Here is a 15743-nt window from a genome sequence, read left to right as displayed (position 1 = left end):
GCGAGAGGCAGCATGAGGTAATAGCACAGGATGAAAAATTTCTACAGGAAAGTGTTCTCTGACAAAAGACGTTTTCAAGATTGTCCTTATTTAACGCTGTATAACACGCCTATTTGCCATTTCACCATCACAAGCCCTTAGCAGAATTCCCAGGGAAGCCTTACGAAGTGGTGGTTCAGGAAGCACAAACGCATTCAGCTGAACTTCATTCTTTGGCAGGGTCACTTCAACGCTGTCTCCAGCAGAAACTACCAGCTCCTTCATAACTGTGAGGGAGAAACACAGAATTGAAAGAGGAACAGGAAAAAAAAAATTAGATACATACATAAAAACCACCTTGGCTTCAGAGTCTGTGGAATAAAAAACAGCCACAAACGGCTGTATTTTGTAAACATCCCATCACTCAGTATAGCTCCCGTTTCAGGTTTCGCTCTCATTGTTAATGCAAAAGCACTAATGGGGTTTTACAATTTCAAGGCAAGCCCAAAATTACTCAGTCATCTCTCTCTCTTTGCAGCTCCTGCGCAGCTCCTGCTCCTTTTCTAAAGAGCTGAAACGTGACCCTCGGGCCCTGTACAGGGGAATCTATTCACCCAGGTCCAGCAGGATGGGAAGGGTTTTACCTGACAGGTTTTCGGCAGAGAACCCAGCTGCAGTCTCATGGCACAGCAAGACAAAAACTGCTATTTACCAAACTGCAATTTCAGATCTTCACAAATATATGAAGAATCCACGGTATTTCTTCTTTGAAAAACTGCTTGGGGGCTAAGAGACTTTTTAAAAATCTGCATAGCCACCACACTGAGTATGGGAAATCAAAATACAAACCTGTTCCTTTAATTTATATTTTCTTTTCATCCCTTTCTTAAGACTTTTCTTGCTATTCCATTTCAAATAAATTGACAGGTAGTTTGTTTTTAAAGACTACTGGGTAAAGACTCAAAAACTATGGCCAGTGACATTTTTTTTCCTGCTTGTTATTAGCATTAAGATGACCAGAAAGTTGATCGCATTTCTTAAGAGTACCTCTTGGCCTCCTCATCCTCCTCTTCCCTCCCCATTTGCTTTATTTTTGTCTTTTTATTATCGGGCCTGAGAATTACACATAGAAAACAAGAATTAAAGTTGCTTTACCCTAGTTTGACCCTGTCAAAGACAATGTTTCAGAAATATGCACAAAAAAATCCAAGTTAAAAAAGATGGGGAAAATGTCATTAAACATTTAGCCTTTCTTCCATCTGTTTATTAGCTACTGGAATTAACCAGTTAACTAAAAAAACCCAAATTCATCAAATTCTTTTTTTCCCCTCTCAATTACTCCAGATCCTGGGATATTACAACTCCATCAGTCTTTCAGCTGCAAAGAGTTCCAAGGCAAAAAGAAATCTGATCTCAGTAGGGAAAAAAAACCCAAAAAACAACAAACAGACAAAAAACCAAAACCCTGCTTGGAAAAACTACCCTTTGCATCATCTTTGTATTATTTAGGAGGCCCTGGCTACGTTACTTTTCCAACACAAGCCACTGAAGATGTTTAAAATATATTTTCCAGTTTTAGCTGGGGTAAGCCCTTAAAAAGAATACTAACTTGTTAGCACAAGCATCCAATGAGCTTCCTGCCAAAAATGTCTTTGGATGCAGCGTTTCCTTTACACTTTCCATTTGTTCCCTTGTAAGGGAAAGGAACCCTAAATTCAAAAGAAATTCAGCTGTGAATACTTCAGCAAACTGGATTAACTGAATTCTGAGATATCACATGACCAGTACACACCATTCAATGTACGTACACATCCTTACGGGGTGAGCTAACGGCCTGGGTGAGTTAACAGAGCTGTCCAAAGTGCATTTTGGCTTTTATACATTTTCAATAGTTTGTTTTAAGAAATACCAGTGCAAACAGAAACATCATTTTGCTGCAAAGCAAAGCATGGGCTAACGGCCAAGTACACTGCTCTCCATGGCTGAACTGTGCATTGACGTTTCAGGGACAGAAGAGAAAAGAATCAGTTACACCCCATTTTGAGCAGACATTAAGATTTCTGCTCAACTTGACAGATAGCAGAGTGTCAAGACTACTGCAGGAATGCTTCACGGGACTATGCCTTGCACCACGTCTCAAGTTTCACTTTGGGAATTAAGATATCAGCATTACTTTCAAGCTGTTCCTGGAAATAGATCCAATGGTCACACGCAGATTTATGATGCCAAAGTCCCATTCTCAGACCTCACGAGTTAATGGGGTCCAACCGGCACGTGCACTGAAGCATGTATCTCAGCACTTTTTCAAAGGTACCATAATTTCTGAAATTATCTCATATTTTTCAATACTGCAACGGCTTGTCACCAAAACCTGAACAGATGACATTTGCTGGAGCACTGCATGTTCTCACCTGGTGTGGTGGCAGTAGTACTCGGTGACGCAGCAGTGTTGGTCTGGATTGTAGAAACACTGCCATTTGTGGGAACACCACTTGGCACAGAAGTAGCTGTCTGCATCTTCGTTGTGCTTTTCCCCGGCATGGGGCTGACTGTGGGCAACACATCTGAGGAGTGAGGATGGACCAAAGCATCATCTGGCTGCCCAGGCTTCTCGGTCTTCCCTGTGGCTGTCAAGCCCTGTGCTACAGGACTGGAGAATGTAGCCAACACTGATGGTTCTGGTGCAGATGTTCCTGTGTGGGTCTGTAAAGGAAAAAGTTGTCTTAGTTTGACTTAAACACTGAACGTCAGTTTTGTTTTACTGTGTTTAAGCACTTCACCTCCTCCAGTTAGGGAGGCTGAAAAGTCCCTGGTTTGTTTTTCCCGGAAGCAGGATGTTTTACTGCTTTCTCTTCCAAGTTGTTTCTCCATGTTCTTCCTCCACAGCAGATAGGCCATTTCTAGCTCAGCTGAACACCGGTTAAGACCATAGATTTAACTACAAAATCTTAAGTACCATGGCTGTTGATGTGGCAAACACGACAGAAGATCTAGGTTCAAAATTGCAGTGAGTGGAGCTAAAAGAACGGAGAGGTGGGATAAGACAGAAGCAAGAAACAGGGACCAGGAACTGGGGTTCATTTGGGCCATTTATTTTGGCCACATATTCCTTTTTCTAAAGCTGTGCAGTTGGCAAGCACAAAGCAGGAGGATTGCAATGGCATTTTTATGTAATAATCGAATCATTGCAGCAAAAGGAAATTTATTTCAGAATCACTCTTCAAAGCAAGGTGACCTGACACAAACAGTTCCCTGCGTGCATGCCACAGGAGATGCTGCTGGGGCAGGGAGCCGAGCTTGCAGGCAGAAAGTTTGCTCACATCCATACAAGATGAGCCACTTTATTGAAAATAATCAAAGTGGCAGGAACAATTTCCTTTCTTTCATCAGAAAATTCCTTTTACAGCACCTAGCCATTCCAGTTCTTAGCCTGCCAGGCAATACTCTTGACAATTCACCTTCCACCATGAAGTACATGTGTGTAGCTCATTTTGTCGAGCTAACTCTATTTTGAGAACATCTGCTAAATATTTAAAATGGAGCAATTTACCATCTTTGACTTGCAGAGTGTTTTGGAGCTGAATTGCCCACCACTACTCCCCACTAGAGGTGCTGGTCAAAAGCTCATCTTGGAGGAAATATTCCCAAGCTTTTATACCATGCTGTTGGCATTCAGTCCAGGAAACAGGAACTGGAAAAACACTCCAGACCATGGTGGGTAACCTCCTGGTCAGTAAATAGGCTGGGCTTCAGAAAACACTAAATGCCAGTTGTAAAAATAAAGCCATGCTGCACGTACTAAACAGCCAGCCAAGCCAAGAGTAGCAATGAAGGCACTGAAGGCTTCTCTGCAAGAAGGTTTTTTTGCAGTCTTGGGCAAATCATTTCCTCTCCCCGTATCTCAGTTAACTTTCCCTCAGTCACAGAATTTAAAACATCTCAATTCATTGATATGTTTGATTAACGTCTGAGCTTTATGGACCAAGGAATCAAACGTTACTTGTTAGTGTTACAGACATAAGCAGTTTTTCCTCTATTTGCTTACTTGTTGATGGGCTTCCTTTATCTTTAACAAAACTATGGATTCTTTGGAACAAAGATGCAGGCAAAATCTGGCATACTGCTCTGTGCTGCTCTTCATCGGCAGCATCAGGACAGTTGGCCATCCCAAGCAGTACCGTCTTACACCCATCCATAACTCTGGTCAACTCAGGATACTGACACCCTTTTGCCAAGTAATCGAATAAGATAAAGTTAGAAATACTGGCACAACAAGAGGGAACAGCCAGGCAGGAACTCAGACACTTGAAACAGACTCTTCAGGAAAGGCACAGGAGCAGAAAGTCTCCGTGACTTCATACCACTATGGGGAACCACTTTTTGCTTAGCGAGAATCAACCCAGACGGGTTGCAAGAACAGCTGTCACAAACAGCACGCAGAAGACCAGCATCCGCCCGCTGGGCACAGCAGCCGAGTCTCCACTTTACTCGGCAACATTTTCAGTGAGCTAGATGCTTCCTTGACTCACTTTTTAATGCCTAAAAACCCCCAACTTTACAGTTAAGAGAGATCCTCTTCCTCCCAGAAGTCTTCAGGATGAATTGACAGCCAAACGTCTGCAGAGAGCTTGAATCAGATAAGCTTTGCCTGGGGCAACATAACAGTCAAAAATGCCTCTAATGCTTGCAAGCTGAGACACTTCTTATCTTTACTCCATAACCCAGAATTCTTTAAAGCAAAGAACAGAAGATTTCATTCTTCGGGATAAACAAGGAGGAGACTAGAAGTTTGCCAGCTGTCCTATCTTATTAGCTTAGAAAATAGAAAGAAGTGGCATATTGGCCTGAGTGAACGGAATCGAAAGTGTCTGACACTCCTACGATCCCTACCTGCCTTTGGCCTGGGACAAGTGACCTGGTCTCCTTGTATGAGAGTCCTACGTCTAAGATGGAACTAAAGCAGCTATATGCCTCAGAATCCACACTTAAACCTAAGTTACTTGAAAGAAAAATACCTGTGCTCTGGAATTTTCTTTTATTTTTTAGTTTAAATGGGCCTTACTTTGCTAAGCCTGGTCTGGATTTACAAAATAGGCTCTTTTCAGTTTAGATTGTGCCCTTAGTTGTTTGCACTAGGTGCTGTACCTGTGAAGACCCTTAAGACACAAAAACGTGGGTAACGTCACAAACCATTACAGAGTTAGTGCTGGCTGTGAAGAGAGACCTTTCCTCCTTCCTCGTAGGGTAAAAAGCTCCCAGCACTAGCAGGAAGCATGACAGCAAGAGTCAAACACTAGTAGCCAGAATTGTGAGTGCAGGAATGAGCTCTCTGGCTCTGTTGTAACAACTCCACTTTAAAGGCTGCAGCTTTTTCCACAGTCTGCCTGCAGAGCTGCTGCAGTGCTGCAGCAGCCCTTCTCATTAGCAGTGCTGCGCTTAAACACTTCTCCTGACCGGTTATTAAATGCATTGCTATATTTTAAAATTGACAAGTATTTCTACAACGAGGCAGGAAAAAATTGGTGCCTGGAAAATGTCACCCACTTTCATGGAAAAGCACAAATTTCTCTTCCTTAGTTAAGGGCTGATGAACAGGGTGCACTGCAGTTTATCCTGGCACACTCTCCTTCACCCATCTCTGGCTCTATAGCATGGATACAGTAAAACCACAAATTAATGCTAGCTGCACATTAGCAAAGGACATTGCAGATGGCTATGGAGCTATCAGAACAGCAAGAGGAAAATTAAAACTCAGTGAGGCAACGTTTTCCTAAAACAGTCACTTGACTTCTCCCTGAGTCTCTAGGAGCAAAGGAAAAGATTTGCCTTGCCACACATTCAATGCTCATCGACAGAAGAGGAGAATATGCACATTAATTTCTTTCTCCCCTTTTAGAGAGGAGTCAAGAGCCACTTTGACCTCAAATGTCCTTTCCCACTTCAGATGTTTGATGCTCCCAGGTATGAACTGCTTTGCATGCAGTAATGATCCAGTATTCTCCCCACCTTCCAGCCCACCTGCCAAACCTTCTTTAAGAACACAGTACTAAATGCACAGCATTCACCTGCTGAAGCCATGTGCTCAGTGTACTGGACCAAATCTAGCCCAGGTGAAATTCTACTGATTTCAGCATGTGTGTAACTTTACTTAGTTTGGCTCATAACCAACCCAACTTGGAAAACTCCCTGCTTTAGCATCTCCCTCCTGCAAAGGCTGGCTGTGTCCCAAGTACACAGCCTTGAATGTTATATCCTTGGCCTAAATTAAACTGCTCTCAGATCAGCAATGCAAGGACAGCTGCATAGCTTGCCTCATATTTTGCCAGTGAAAGTTGGATGGTTCAATAATCAAGGAATTAGCCCAGGGCTGGGTAGAACCGGCTTCAACTCAATACTCCTGTTAAGGTGGATTTTTTAATTCTTTCTCCTCCTCAAAAACTCTACCCTAAACCTCAAAAATGTGACTGCCAGGAATTCCATCACAGCGAAAATATTTTAGTAAGAAGTTTTTATTTTGATGAACCTGCATTTTGTCAAGAGATCTGGACTTTCTTACTAGCAAAAACCAGTAAGGAGAAGAAAAAACTTTCCCCAGCATACATCCAAAAGTGCACCTTAATGACAATGGAGAGTGCTTCCTAAAGATGGGAAATCCTGGATACTCAGCAATATTCAGAATCTGATTAATCCATGTTATTTAATAACATTTGCAACCAGTTTACTGGACAGGTACCAAATAGTAATAATATGACAACTCAGAATGCAACACTGCACACTGAACAAGCAGGGAGATATAACAACTATTACCCAAGAGCAGCAGAAGACATTTAAGACTGGCTGTGCAGAAGTCTCCCCAGCCATTGCATGCATAAGAACTGAGAGAATGGGGTCACTGTGTAAATCTCAAATATTAGGAGGAGGCGGTGGAAATGCTGCAATACTGCGGGGGAGAGAGAAAGCTGAGATCTTGAGTCAGCCCTAAATGCTGTGGGGTTCTGGAAAATCAAACATTTGTAAAGTTTTAGTGCACGATTTCACACGCCACCCGGGCTGCCCTGGAGCTCTCAGCAGTGTCCCTTGGCTGCTCTCCACATCCTGCTCTGCAGGGTGGTAGCTCAGACCAGTCACAGCCCTACCTGGAACCAAGATTTGAATACAAGGGAGAGAAATAAATTCAGTCAAATTTCCAGAAGGCATCAGGCTTCAACGGTGCCAAATCCTAGAAACATGGCAAAAGGTATTTAAGGAACAGTTTCACAAAGTAGAATTCTTTCTATTTCACCATCACGAGCGCATGGGCTTTTTTGTACGACAAGGCTCAAAAAACTATTTGCAGATTTAAAAATACAAACTTCATTTAACAATTCAAATGTGCCAGTTTCTCTTTAAGACTAACATCTAGATTTACTAGATTAACATTGTACATGTTTGGAGTAGAGACCAAACTGGTTTTATTCAACCAACGCCAATGTAAGCCTTTGTGGATTTGTGAAACTGAAGCAGTCTTCAAAAACAGAACAAAAAAGTTGGCATCAAGATGCCAACTCAAGCAAGCAGGCTGACATGAAAGTACACTGGAAACTCTATGCATGAGTCTATAAAATAATGTACTTACTGCCTCGATTCAGCACTCAAAGGAAAACAGCTTATTTTATTTTGTGGATCTAAAAAGGCACTTTTACAGGTAACAGTGTTCAACTCCCAGGGACTTCCCACTGACATCACATATTACCTTTCCTTCTCATCTGGCAAGCATGCTGTGTGATTATACAAGGATGAGCATTATCATGGCCTCCACCTCCCCTCACCTTCCCAAAGACAGTTTATCCCAGCTAGGAAGAGGGGGGGGAAAAAAACCTACCCCACTAAAACCAAACAAAAAACCCAACCCTTGGCCTTGCCTTGTTGACAGGAGGCTGAAAACAGACATCCAGAAAGGTATCCTACCACTTAGGCAGTTTTAAGTCAAAGTCTACGTAAAGCAAGATTGAGCAGGAGGGTGACAGCTGTCCAAGGCAGCCCCGTTTCAGCCCCAGCAATCACACTTACCTGTAGCAAGCCAACATCATCTGCATCACTTGATCTATTCACATTATTGCTTTTAGGAGGGAACGGGCTTTTGGTTTTCTGCTCTCTTGGATTCTGTCCATCTTTCAGCGAGTCTTTCTTTTGATTTGGATGGCCTTCAGGAACAGGCCTGTCTGCCACTAAGCGCCTCAGTACTTGATCCTTCAAGCGCTCTGCTTCACTTCGGCTGCTTCTAGATTTGCTATCTGATGCTCTGGCCGCAGCCTCACTGCTGGGGCTTGCTGCTATATCCCTTTTCAGGAGTTCCACCCTGTCACCTGCCAAGCTCCATTTCTGGAATGACCTCCGCAGTCTTTTTTTCCCCTGGACAGGGATGCCCCAGTCCAACCACTTGTGAAACCAGGTCTTCACATCACCTTCTGTTTGAAACTTTAAGGAGTGCTCTGTGCTTTTTGATTTCTTTAAAAACACCAAAACAGAGTCAGAAAAGCCAGTCCTGTTTGCCTGACACATGCCAGGCATAGAGCAGTTCACCTGGATGCACATATTTTCCAAGAACCAAAAGGCATCACAGGTGGGGCTCTGGCAGCAAGCAATCTGACAGGATAATACAGTATGAAATCCTTCCAGAAGCTGTAAATGGTGATCTCCCCACGATCTCAAACGGCCACCAAACAGGATCTTCCCCGGCTCGCATTTAGTTCTGTTCCAGTTTGCATCTGGGAAAGGGGAGGGAAGATAAATAAAGACAATTCTCAATCCTTTAAAGCAGTGGACAATAGATCCTCATCACTATTCTCAAGATTAATTTAGGGCACAGGAGCAATGTGGGAGAGAGGGTACAGGGCAGTAAAATGGGGGCTTCTCAGAATCTATACCTGGCCTCAGTATCCAGTACTTTTATAAACTTTTAAGCAACAATCCACTACCTGCACCTCCTACCAACGGGACCACCACCCTTTTTGATAGCAATGGAACTAAATCCATCTACAACAAAAGAAGTGAAACCAGAAACGTTCCTGTTTCAGAGAAGACTGTAAGGCACAGACTGAACAGTGAGGCTGAGGTTACACAGCAAGTTAAGAGACAGAAATTGAACCCAGGAATCCCGAGTGCAGTTTCTTACTGTAACCCAGTAAACAGCATTGCCTCTCTGCCCATAGTTTGCCTTGAAGGAGAATTCTGGAAACAGTGACACTGGCTTGGTTCACAGTATAAAGGCATGTTTTCCTCTTCCATGCTGATGTTTGAAGTCAGTTACTCGGCTGAAATTGCTCCATTTGAGAAGTCATTACATCTTCTAGAACAGAGGTCTGCAAGGCCTATCCTTGCCACCTGCTCCACTGTAGTGCTTTCTATAACAGAATTTTCCTGTCAAACACGTTTTTTAAGAGTAAAGTTACTTCAGATTTCAGATCAGCGGTAAAGCAGCAACTGCTTTGCATATGGATTTTTATTTTATTTTTCTCAGCACGAAAAATTAAGAGTGCTTGCAGGGATCAATGGATTAAAGGCTTCCAAAATTCAGAGCTCTGCAGATTAAGGACTCCCTAAAAATAGACTAAAGACCTATGGGACTGTTACACTGTGCTGTGTTCAGCATCCAAGGGATAATAGGTCACTGGAAGATTACTTTACAAACTATGTTGCTGGACTCTAAGTGGTGCAGCTAGAGAATATGCTCTGGCTCCTGGCCTGTCAAGAATGGAGTTTTTGAACACAACACAAATGGGAAACTTTTTTCTCCATTAAAATAAAGAAGTCTGAATTTAAATTATAATACCCTGGATCCCCATTTCTTGACAGCATATAAAGAAAAGTTCAGTAACATATTACTATTCCAGTAACTCTGAATGAATACAGAGTTCATGTTGCATTATACCCACATTCACTACAGTGGGAACTAACCAAGTTAATAGGCATGGATGTAGAGGCTACTGATCTGTCTGTCTGTCTCCCCTGAGAAGAATTCTCACACCACTTCTCCTGTCACTTCCAACACATTAAAGATGGAATATGTTGAGGCACAGGAGAAAGGCCACAAAAAAATCTCCATGTCATCACCCACCAAATAGAAGTAATGGTGATGGCACTGCAGTGCGTTTTATGATTCTTGAAAGAAATCATGCAAGGTCCCCAACTGCCCGGCACAACTCCAACAGCCCTGCTGAGCCACGGCAGGCTCACATAGCAGGAAGCTTTCCAAGCATCAACCACGACACAGACAGAAGTGCAGAGGGGGAGGTATTTTTCTGATCAAGTCTAGAGCTCACAAGCAGTTGTCAACCTCAACCTCCTGAAGCACCAATCCTGGAAAACTCTGTGAGACTAGAACAGTACAGACGGATGCAGGTGTCTTCCACACTGGCTGTTTTAGGCTATTTGAAGCGTTTGACTTCAGGACTTTAAACTCCAGCCACGAAGACACTTACCTCACACTCTTGAGATGGCAAGGAACTCTGACCCTCTGAATCACAGCTAATACTCAAAGTTAGTGATATAAAAGTGCTATGACTTTGCCCTTCCTGCAAAGGACTGCACCTGGGGGCAGTGCAGGAGGAAGGGCAAAGTCATAGCATTTTTATAATGTTGTATGACCTGGATAACCTTGTACGACCAAAGAAAGCAAGTGGGGAAGACTGAGGACATATTTCGTTGTAATTCAGTTATCCCAAACACCACAATAGGTGTAACAGCTCTTGTACTCCTGATCATTAAAGGTATCCACATACAATGATTTGCTCACCCAGAATGGATTAGCCACTTGTTTAAAATAAAGGGTGATGGCCATATTCATGCACCTTTTGTGTGGAATCTCCTGCTACACCAAGAATTTCAACCCAAAAAGGCAACTCACACCATCACGAGGAAAAGTTTGGTTTTGAGACATCAGAAAGCAGGAAGCAGAAGTGTTATTTATAGCTTATTGTGAAACCAGCTCAGCAAAGGCAGTTTGAAGACAAGGCTCCAGAAAGCTAGCATCAGCTGCAACAGAATGCACTCAAGATCTGTGACCAAGTCACAGGGGACCAGAGCTCCCTATGAGTGTCTGAACCCACAACTGCACAGAAGGAAGGGAAGCTCTTCACTCAAGAAACGTCCAACTGCAACGTGGAAATGAAACATTGCATACATTCAGAGAGAGAAGTTGACAACAGCACCTTTAAAATCAGCACCATCCTTGTCGCACTTCATCAACACATGGCACTTCCTTCGAGAGCAAGCAGACCGGCAGCCTGTCTGCCCAGGGCAACAACCGACCTCATTACATTCCGAAGTGCTTGGACTGACAGTCACCCTGACACAACTGTGCGCACAGGCAGGGACAAGCACCTGGCATTAACCTGATGGGCCTGGAATTAGGACAGAGTACAGGGTGGGGGGGTGTACACCCTCCAGACTTAGAGAAACAAGTAACAAATCAAAGAGTAACACTATTGCTGTGAATTTCAAGAGATCTTATCCATTAACTCAAGTTAGCCTAAAAAAAAAAAAAATCACTTTCTATTAAAGGTGAAGCACTGTCCCTCATATACCCCGTGCAAAAGGGAAATGTGCTGCTTCCCACATCCCTAAAATGCCTCCTCCTCCTTGATCACTGCTCATCCATCTCTCCTTAGATGTCAGCCCTGGCTCATACATACCACTCAAATTAAGGCTTGATACAGAACCCAGTGAAGTTCAGCAGCAGCTTTCTAGTAACAGTCTTAAAACTAAGCACAAACAGAATAGGGCATATTTAAAAGAGTTTTCCCAGGGAAGATATCCCTTGTGAAAAATCACTACATAGACAAGTATTGTATTTGTTAATCTAAAATGTAAAACCTGAATCCCTGTAAGCATCTCCTAGGTATGCCAGAGCCATGACTTAGCCCAGATGACACAACACTACCATGCTGAGAGCATTCTGCTTCTCTTTTAACCCACTGCTAAATCAAGATGCAGAGATTTGAATTATATTTTGGCCAGATTTCATTTCCAGAACCCTGCTAATGCCCACCTAGGACATGTTTATTTGAAATTAGCCAATATGGCTTCTGAATTGCTGTACATGGATAGATTAAAACTCTGTTAACTCTCAGGAACGGTAGAAGCGAACAGGAAACTCACAACATGCCAGCCCAGCATTCTAGATGTACATTTTCCACAGAACCATACTGATTTTCATCTATGCAAATCCCATGGTCTTTGGTGGGCATCACGCATTCACACAACTCTATTTACGTGCCATGGCAGAAAGCAGAGCTCCTCAGTCTACGCTTGCATTTCATCTCTGGAAAGATGAAAGATTTTCTGCCAGGAAAATTCACCCGGTCTGTTCACAAAACACTTCCTCCCTGAGAGTCCTGCAGGAACACACTGTGGGCCAAACGAATCGTTGTGATGAGAAGCCACACGTTGCTATTCGCAGTCTTGCAAATGGGGACCTCCACAGAACCTGGGGCAGCACCTGCGCTAAGCAGACATGGACCTGCACCAAACAGAAGAAGGCAGCTGGGAGTACAGGCAGAGGTACTAACTCCTGCTTACTGAGAGAGCAGCCTGTTCAGTCCCTTCCAGTCCCTTGTGCCGGACCCTAGACTACCACACACAGCAGACGCATACAGGAACTCGTGGGTGGGTCAGACCAGCAGACCGGTAAATCCGGTCACCGACAGAAGCAATGCCAGCAGCTTCAGAGAAAAGCACGAGAAACCCGTCAGCAGGAACATCCCCGGGAACGAGCTCCCTCCTAAGCCCCAGCAGCCTACCCAGCCTAGCACAACACAAACCACATGACGCCTGCACAGTGGGTGTGCTTAGTCACTTCTTAATGTTGTTTTTGTCATTTTTTTTTTCCCTAGTATATCAGTACAAAAAAAGCTGCGCTTCTCAGGAACTTGGGAGTTCCTGTCCCGGCGATGCAGCTCACAGCTTTGCTGAACAGCAGGGGAATGGAATGAACAAGAACAGTTTCTATTAATAAGCTCAGGTTCACAGACTTGCTCAGGCAGTTAATCCCTCCTGATATCAGATTAATGATTAAAGACTTGACTCTATGGACTTTTAAAATCTGTCACATGTAACCAATTATGTCAACACAGTTCCTCTTACGTAACTCCACGTGATCACACTAATTTCTAGGCAGCCATAATTCCTCTTCAGTTTAACAAACTCTGCTGCCTAAGTGACACAAACAAGACCAAAACAACAAAAACTCTACAATGGAAAAAGTGTCCACATCAGGATAACTACGTCACATATAATTACATTTATTTCCACACACGCATCAGCCTTCATGGTTTTAACTCTCCCAAGCAGACCAGCCCTCAAACACTGCAGCGCTGTCCAGAACACCCTCTAAGAGAGACACGGGATTCACAGCTCTAGCTCTAGACTTCTAAGATATTACTAAAGACTGGAAATGCCACGCAGGAAGCCCATTCTACAAGGAAACACACGATCCACCTGACACACCATCCAAACCCAGAGCACCGAGAACCCTTTGCTAGGACCAGGAATACAAATATGTCTTTCCAGGTTCTAAATTAGCAGATTAAGGTCACGCAGCTCATTAGCTTAATCAAATCTGTCACTTGGTAAGTGTCCAGGAAGGCCTGGTGAAACAACAGAGACACTGCAGCAGCCTAGAGAACATGTCCACGTAACCAAGAAACAAAGCAAAACAACCCCCTTTTCAAATCTTGCTACTATTAAGACAGCAACCTTCCAGCAAAAAGAAAGCAGCTGTCAGCTGTCACACAGGTTGATATATACTGAGGTCACCACTGCCTCGAACCTATAATTCACTAAAACTTGAACAAGGATCTGGTGAATGCTATATGCACGCATGGGAAAAATACCACCTCTTGGTAAAGATGTGGCCTCAAAACATTCACAGGAACTTAACACGTCTCTCTGAAAAGTCAGAGTCTGAACTTTTTAAATAAAAAAACCCCCACACAATCCATTACAGGAAAACTTACATACAAGCCACTAACTTGGTTATTTACTTGAGCGGGAGGTCGGTTACTCAAGTTTGAACAGGAAATAAAAAACCAAACATAACAATTGCTTGTAGGCAAATACAGATTATTGACATACTGCATTTGGGGAGAGCCTTAAACATTTGAGAGATAAAAAAAACATTCCTGCCTTCCCAACTTGCTTCAAGTATTCCTTAGATGAAATTATTTTCCAGGGTATAACTTGTTCATTTTGCAGAAATGCTCAGAGAAAGCTCTCTATGAGGTATCAGGCAAGTGCCTGAAAGCCAGCACCACGTGTGAAGATGCGCAACAGTAGCTGCGTGGGACAGACAGACACCCTGCTGCTGACCACTTGATTACTCAAAATAGCAGTTGGTTATCAGAGCAATACAGTGTTATGAGAAGTGACCCCCTCATGCTCCACATCCCTCCTACCCTTTTGACAGCTCATTTAGTAACTAATAAGGGTGGGGTTTTGTTTGTTTTTTAAACCAGCTACAATGTCTAGCAGCAAATAATTTCACCTTCCTCTCAGAAGATTTTAAACAAGCAAGAGGGATAAATATCATAAAAAATATAGACACAGTCCCAGACAGAACAGAAGAATCACCTGCTGAGGAGCACAAGGCACACAGGCAAGCACACAGGTAGAACAGCTGCAGACTTCTCAGCTCCCTTGCAGGTTTTCCCAGGCAGTATCGTGACAGCAATCGGGCGCTAATGCTGAACTTGGCTTCCAACCTCTCCTCCATGGCCTTTGTGGGCAGCGGCAGGGTTCTAGAAACATATAAGATATGAAACACAAAACATCCACCGGCAATTGGTATGTTCTTGCACAGATTCAGTCGACATTATGAAGAACATGGAGCATTTGCGGAGGAAAAGGAATGTCTTATCTTATCTGCTGTGACTTAGTCCAGCTGCTGCTAAGTAACTATCAATATACAATACTAAAGCAAAACCCATAGTAGCAAAGTTTCTGGTGCTGAACTGCAGCGGGCCACCACGATGGCCTTTCCCATCACCCTTGTGATTTCCTCCTCCAGACCCCACTGCTTTCAGTGGCAAAATATCTAATATCACAGTCTACCGGATTCCAAAGATGCATTTGGGAAATTTCAGTTTCAGATATACCACAGGGAACGGACAGCCAGCCAGCACCACGAGCACAACACTGGCACTGACAAACCCAGCACATCTGCCTGGCGATGTCATCGCTTGCGTGTTGGTGCTGGCTGGTACCAGCCAGAAACAAACAGAAACAAGACGACAGCAATGCTGAGAAACACGGAGCTGAAGACCTGTTTTGCCTCGTATTTCGCTCTGCGGGGCACAGATCACAAAAACATCGATGCTCCTTCTCAGCCTTTCTAATGCCAAAGGCTCTTTTACAGCCTCATATGCTACTGAAATCTAAATTAGCTCTAGGTGATGCGATATTAAAACATTAATTACTTCACGAGTAATAAGTATTATCTGTTTTCAAAGAGTGATGAAGCACCATTAGGCACAAGGAGTTAAATCTGCCATTTCTGAAGAACCAAAAGGGAATATTGTCAGAGATCTATCAGCGCATTGCTTAAACGCTCCTCCTTCGTTCAGCCTGGAGGGAATGTCACTCGACCGCCCGGCAGCGCCGAGCGGGAGCTGCAGGAGGGCTGAAAGGGAGGAAGGGCGCGGGAGGAAAACTTCAGGGGGCTCACGATGGGAGGCTGCTCAGCCAACAGGTCGTTAAGGAAACTTTCCGGCCCTCCCCTCCCCCCCCCG

The 15743-nt window shown here is 43.7% G+C and overlaps 1 protein-coding gene across 2 annotated transcripts in view; it reads right to left on the bottom strand.

Annotated features, from left to right (window-relative positions):
* The window catches only part of KIAA0319L (KIAA0319 like), a 32324-nt gene extending 17555 nt beyond the window's left edge, over nucleotides 1-14769 (bottom strand). Inside the window, exons 1-4 of one of the 2 annotated variants that reach the window (XM_009284749.2) lie at nucleotides 14587-14769; nucleotides 8029-8726; nucleotides 2391-2682; nucleotides 165-266 (exon numbers count right to left, since the gene is read on the bottom strand). In XM_009284749.2, the coding sequence (XP_009283024.1) occupies nucleotides 165-266; nucleotides 2391-2682; nucleotides 8029-8726; nucleotides 14587-14728 (1234 nt within the window). In that variant the 5' untranslated portion in view covers nucleotides 14729-14769. The remainder of the gene's footprint in view (nucleotides 1-164; nucleotides 267-2390; nucleotides 2683-8028; nucleotides 8727-14586) is intronic. The other variant, XM_009284750.2, reaches the window with a different exon arrangement.
* Nucleotides 14770-15743: the final 974 nt, after the last annotated feature.

Source organism: Aptenodytes forsteri, unplaced genomic scaffold (genome assembly GCF_000699145.1).
Source record: "Aptenodytes forsteri isolate BGI_AS27 unplaced genomic scaffold, ASM69914v1 Scaffold7, whole genome shotgun sequence".
NCBI classification, from domain to species: domain Eukaryota; kingdom Metazoa; phylum Chordata; class Aves; order Sphenisciformes; family Spheniscidae; genus Aptenodytes; species Aptenodytes forsteri.
The sequence above is the reverse complement of the archived record's forward strand: the minus strand, read 5'-3'. Positions and strand labels throughout refer to the sequence as shown.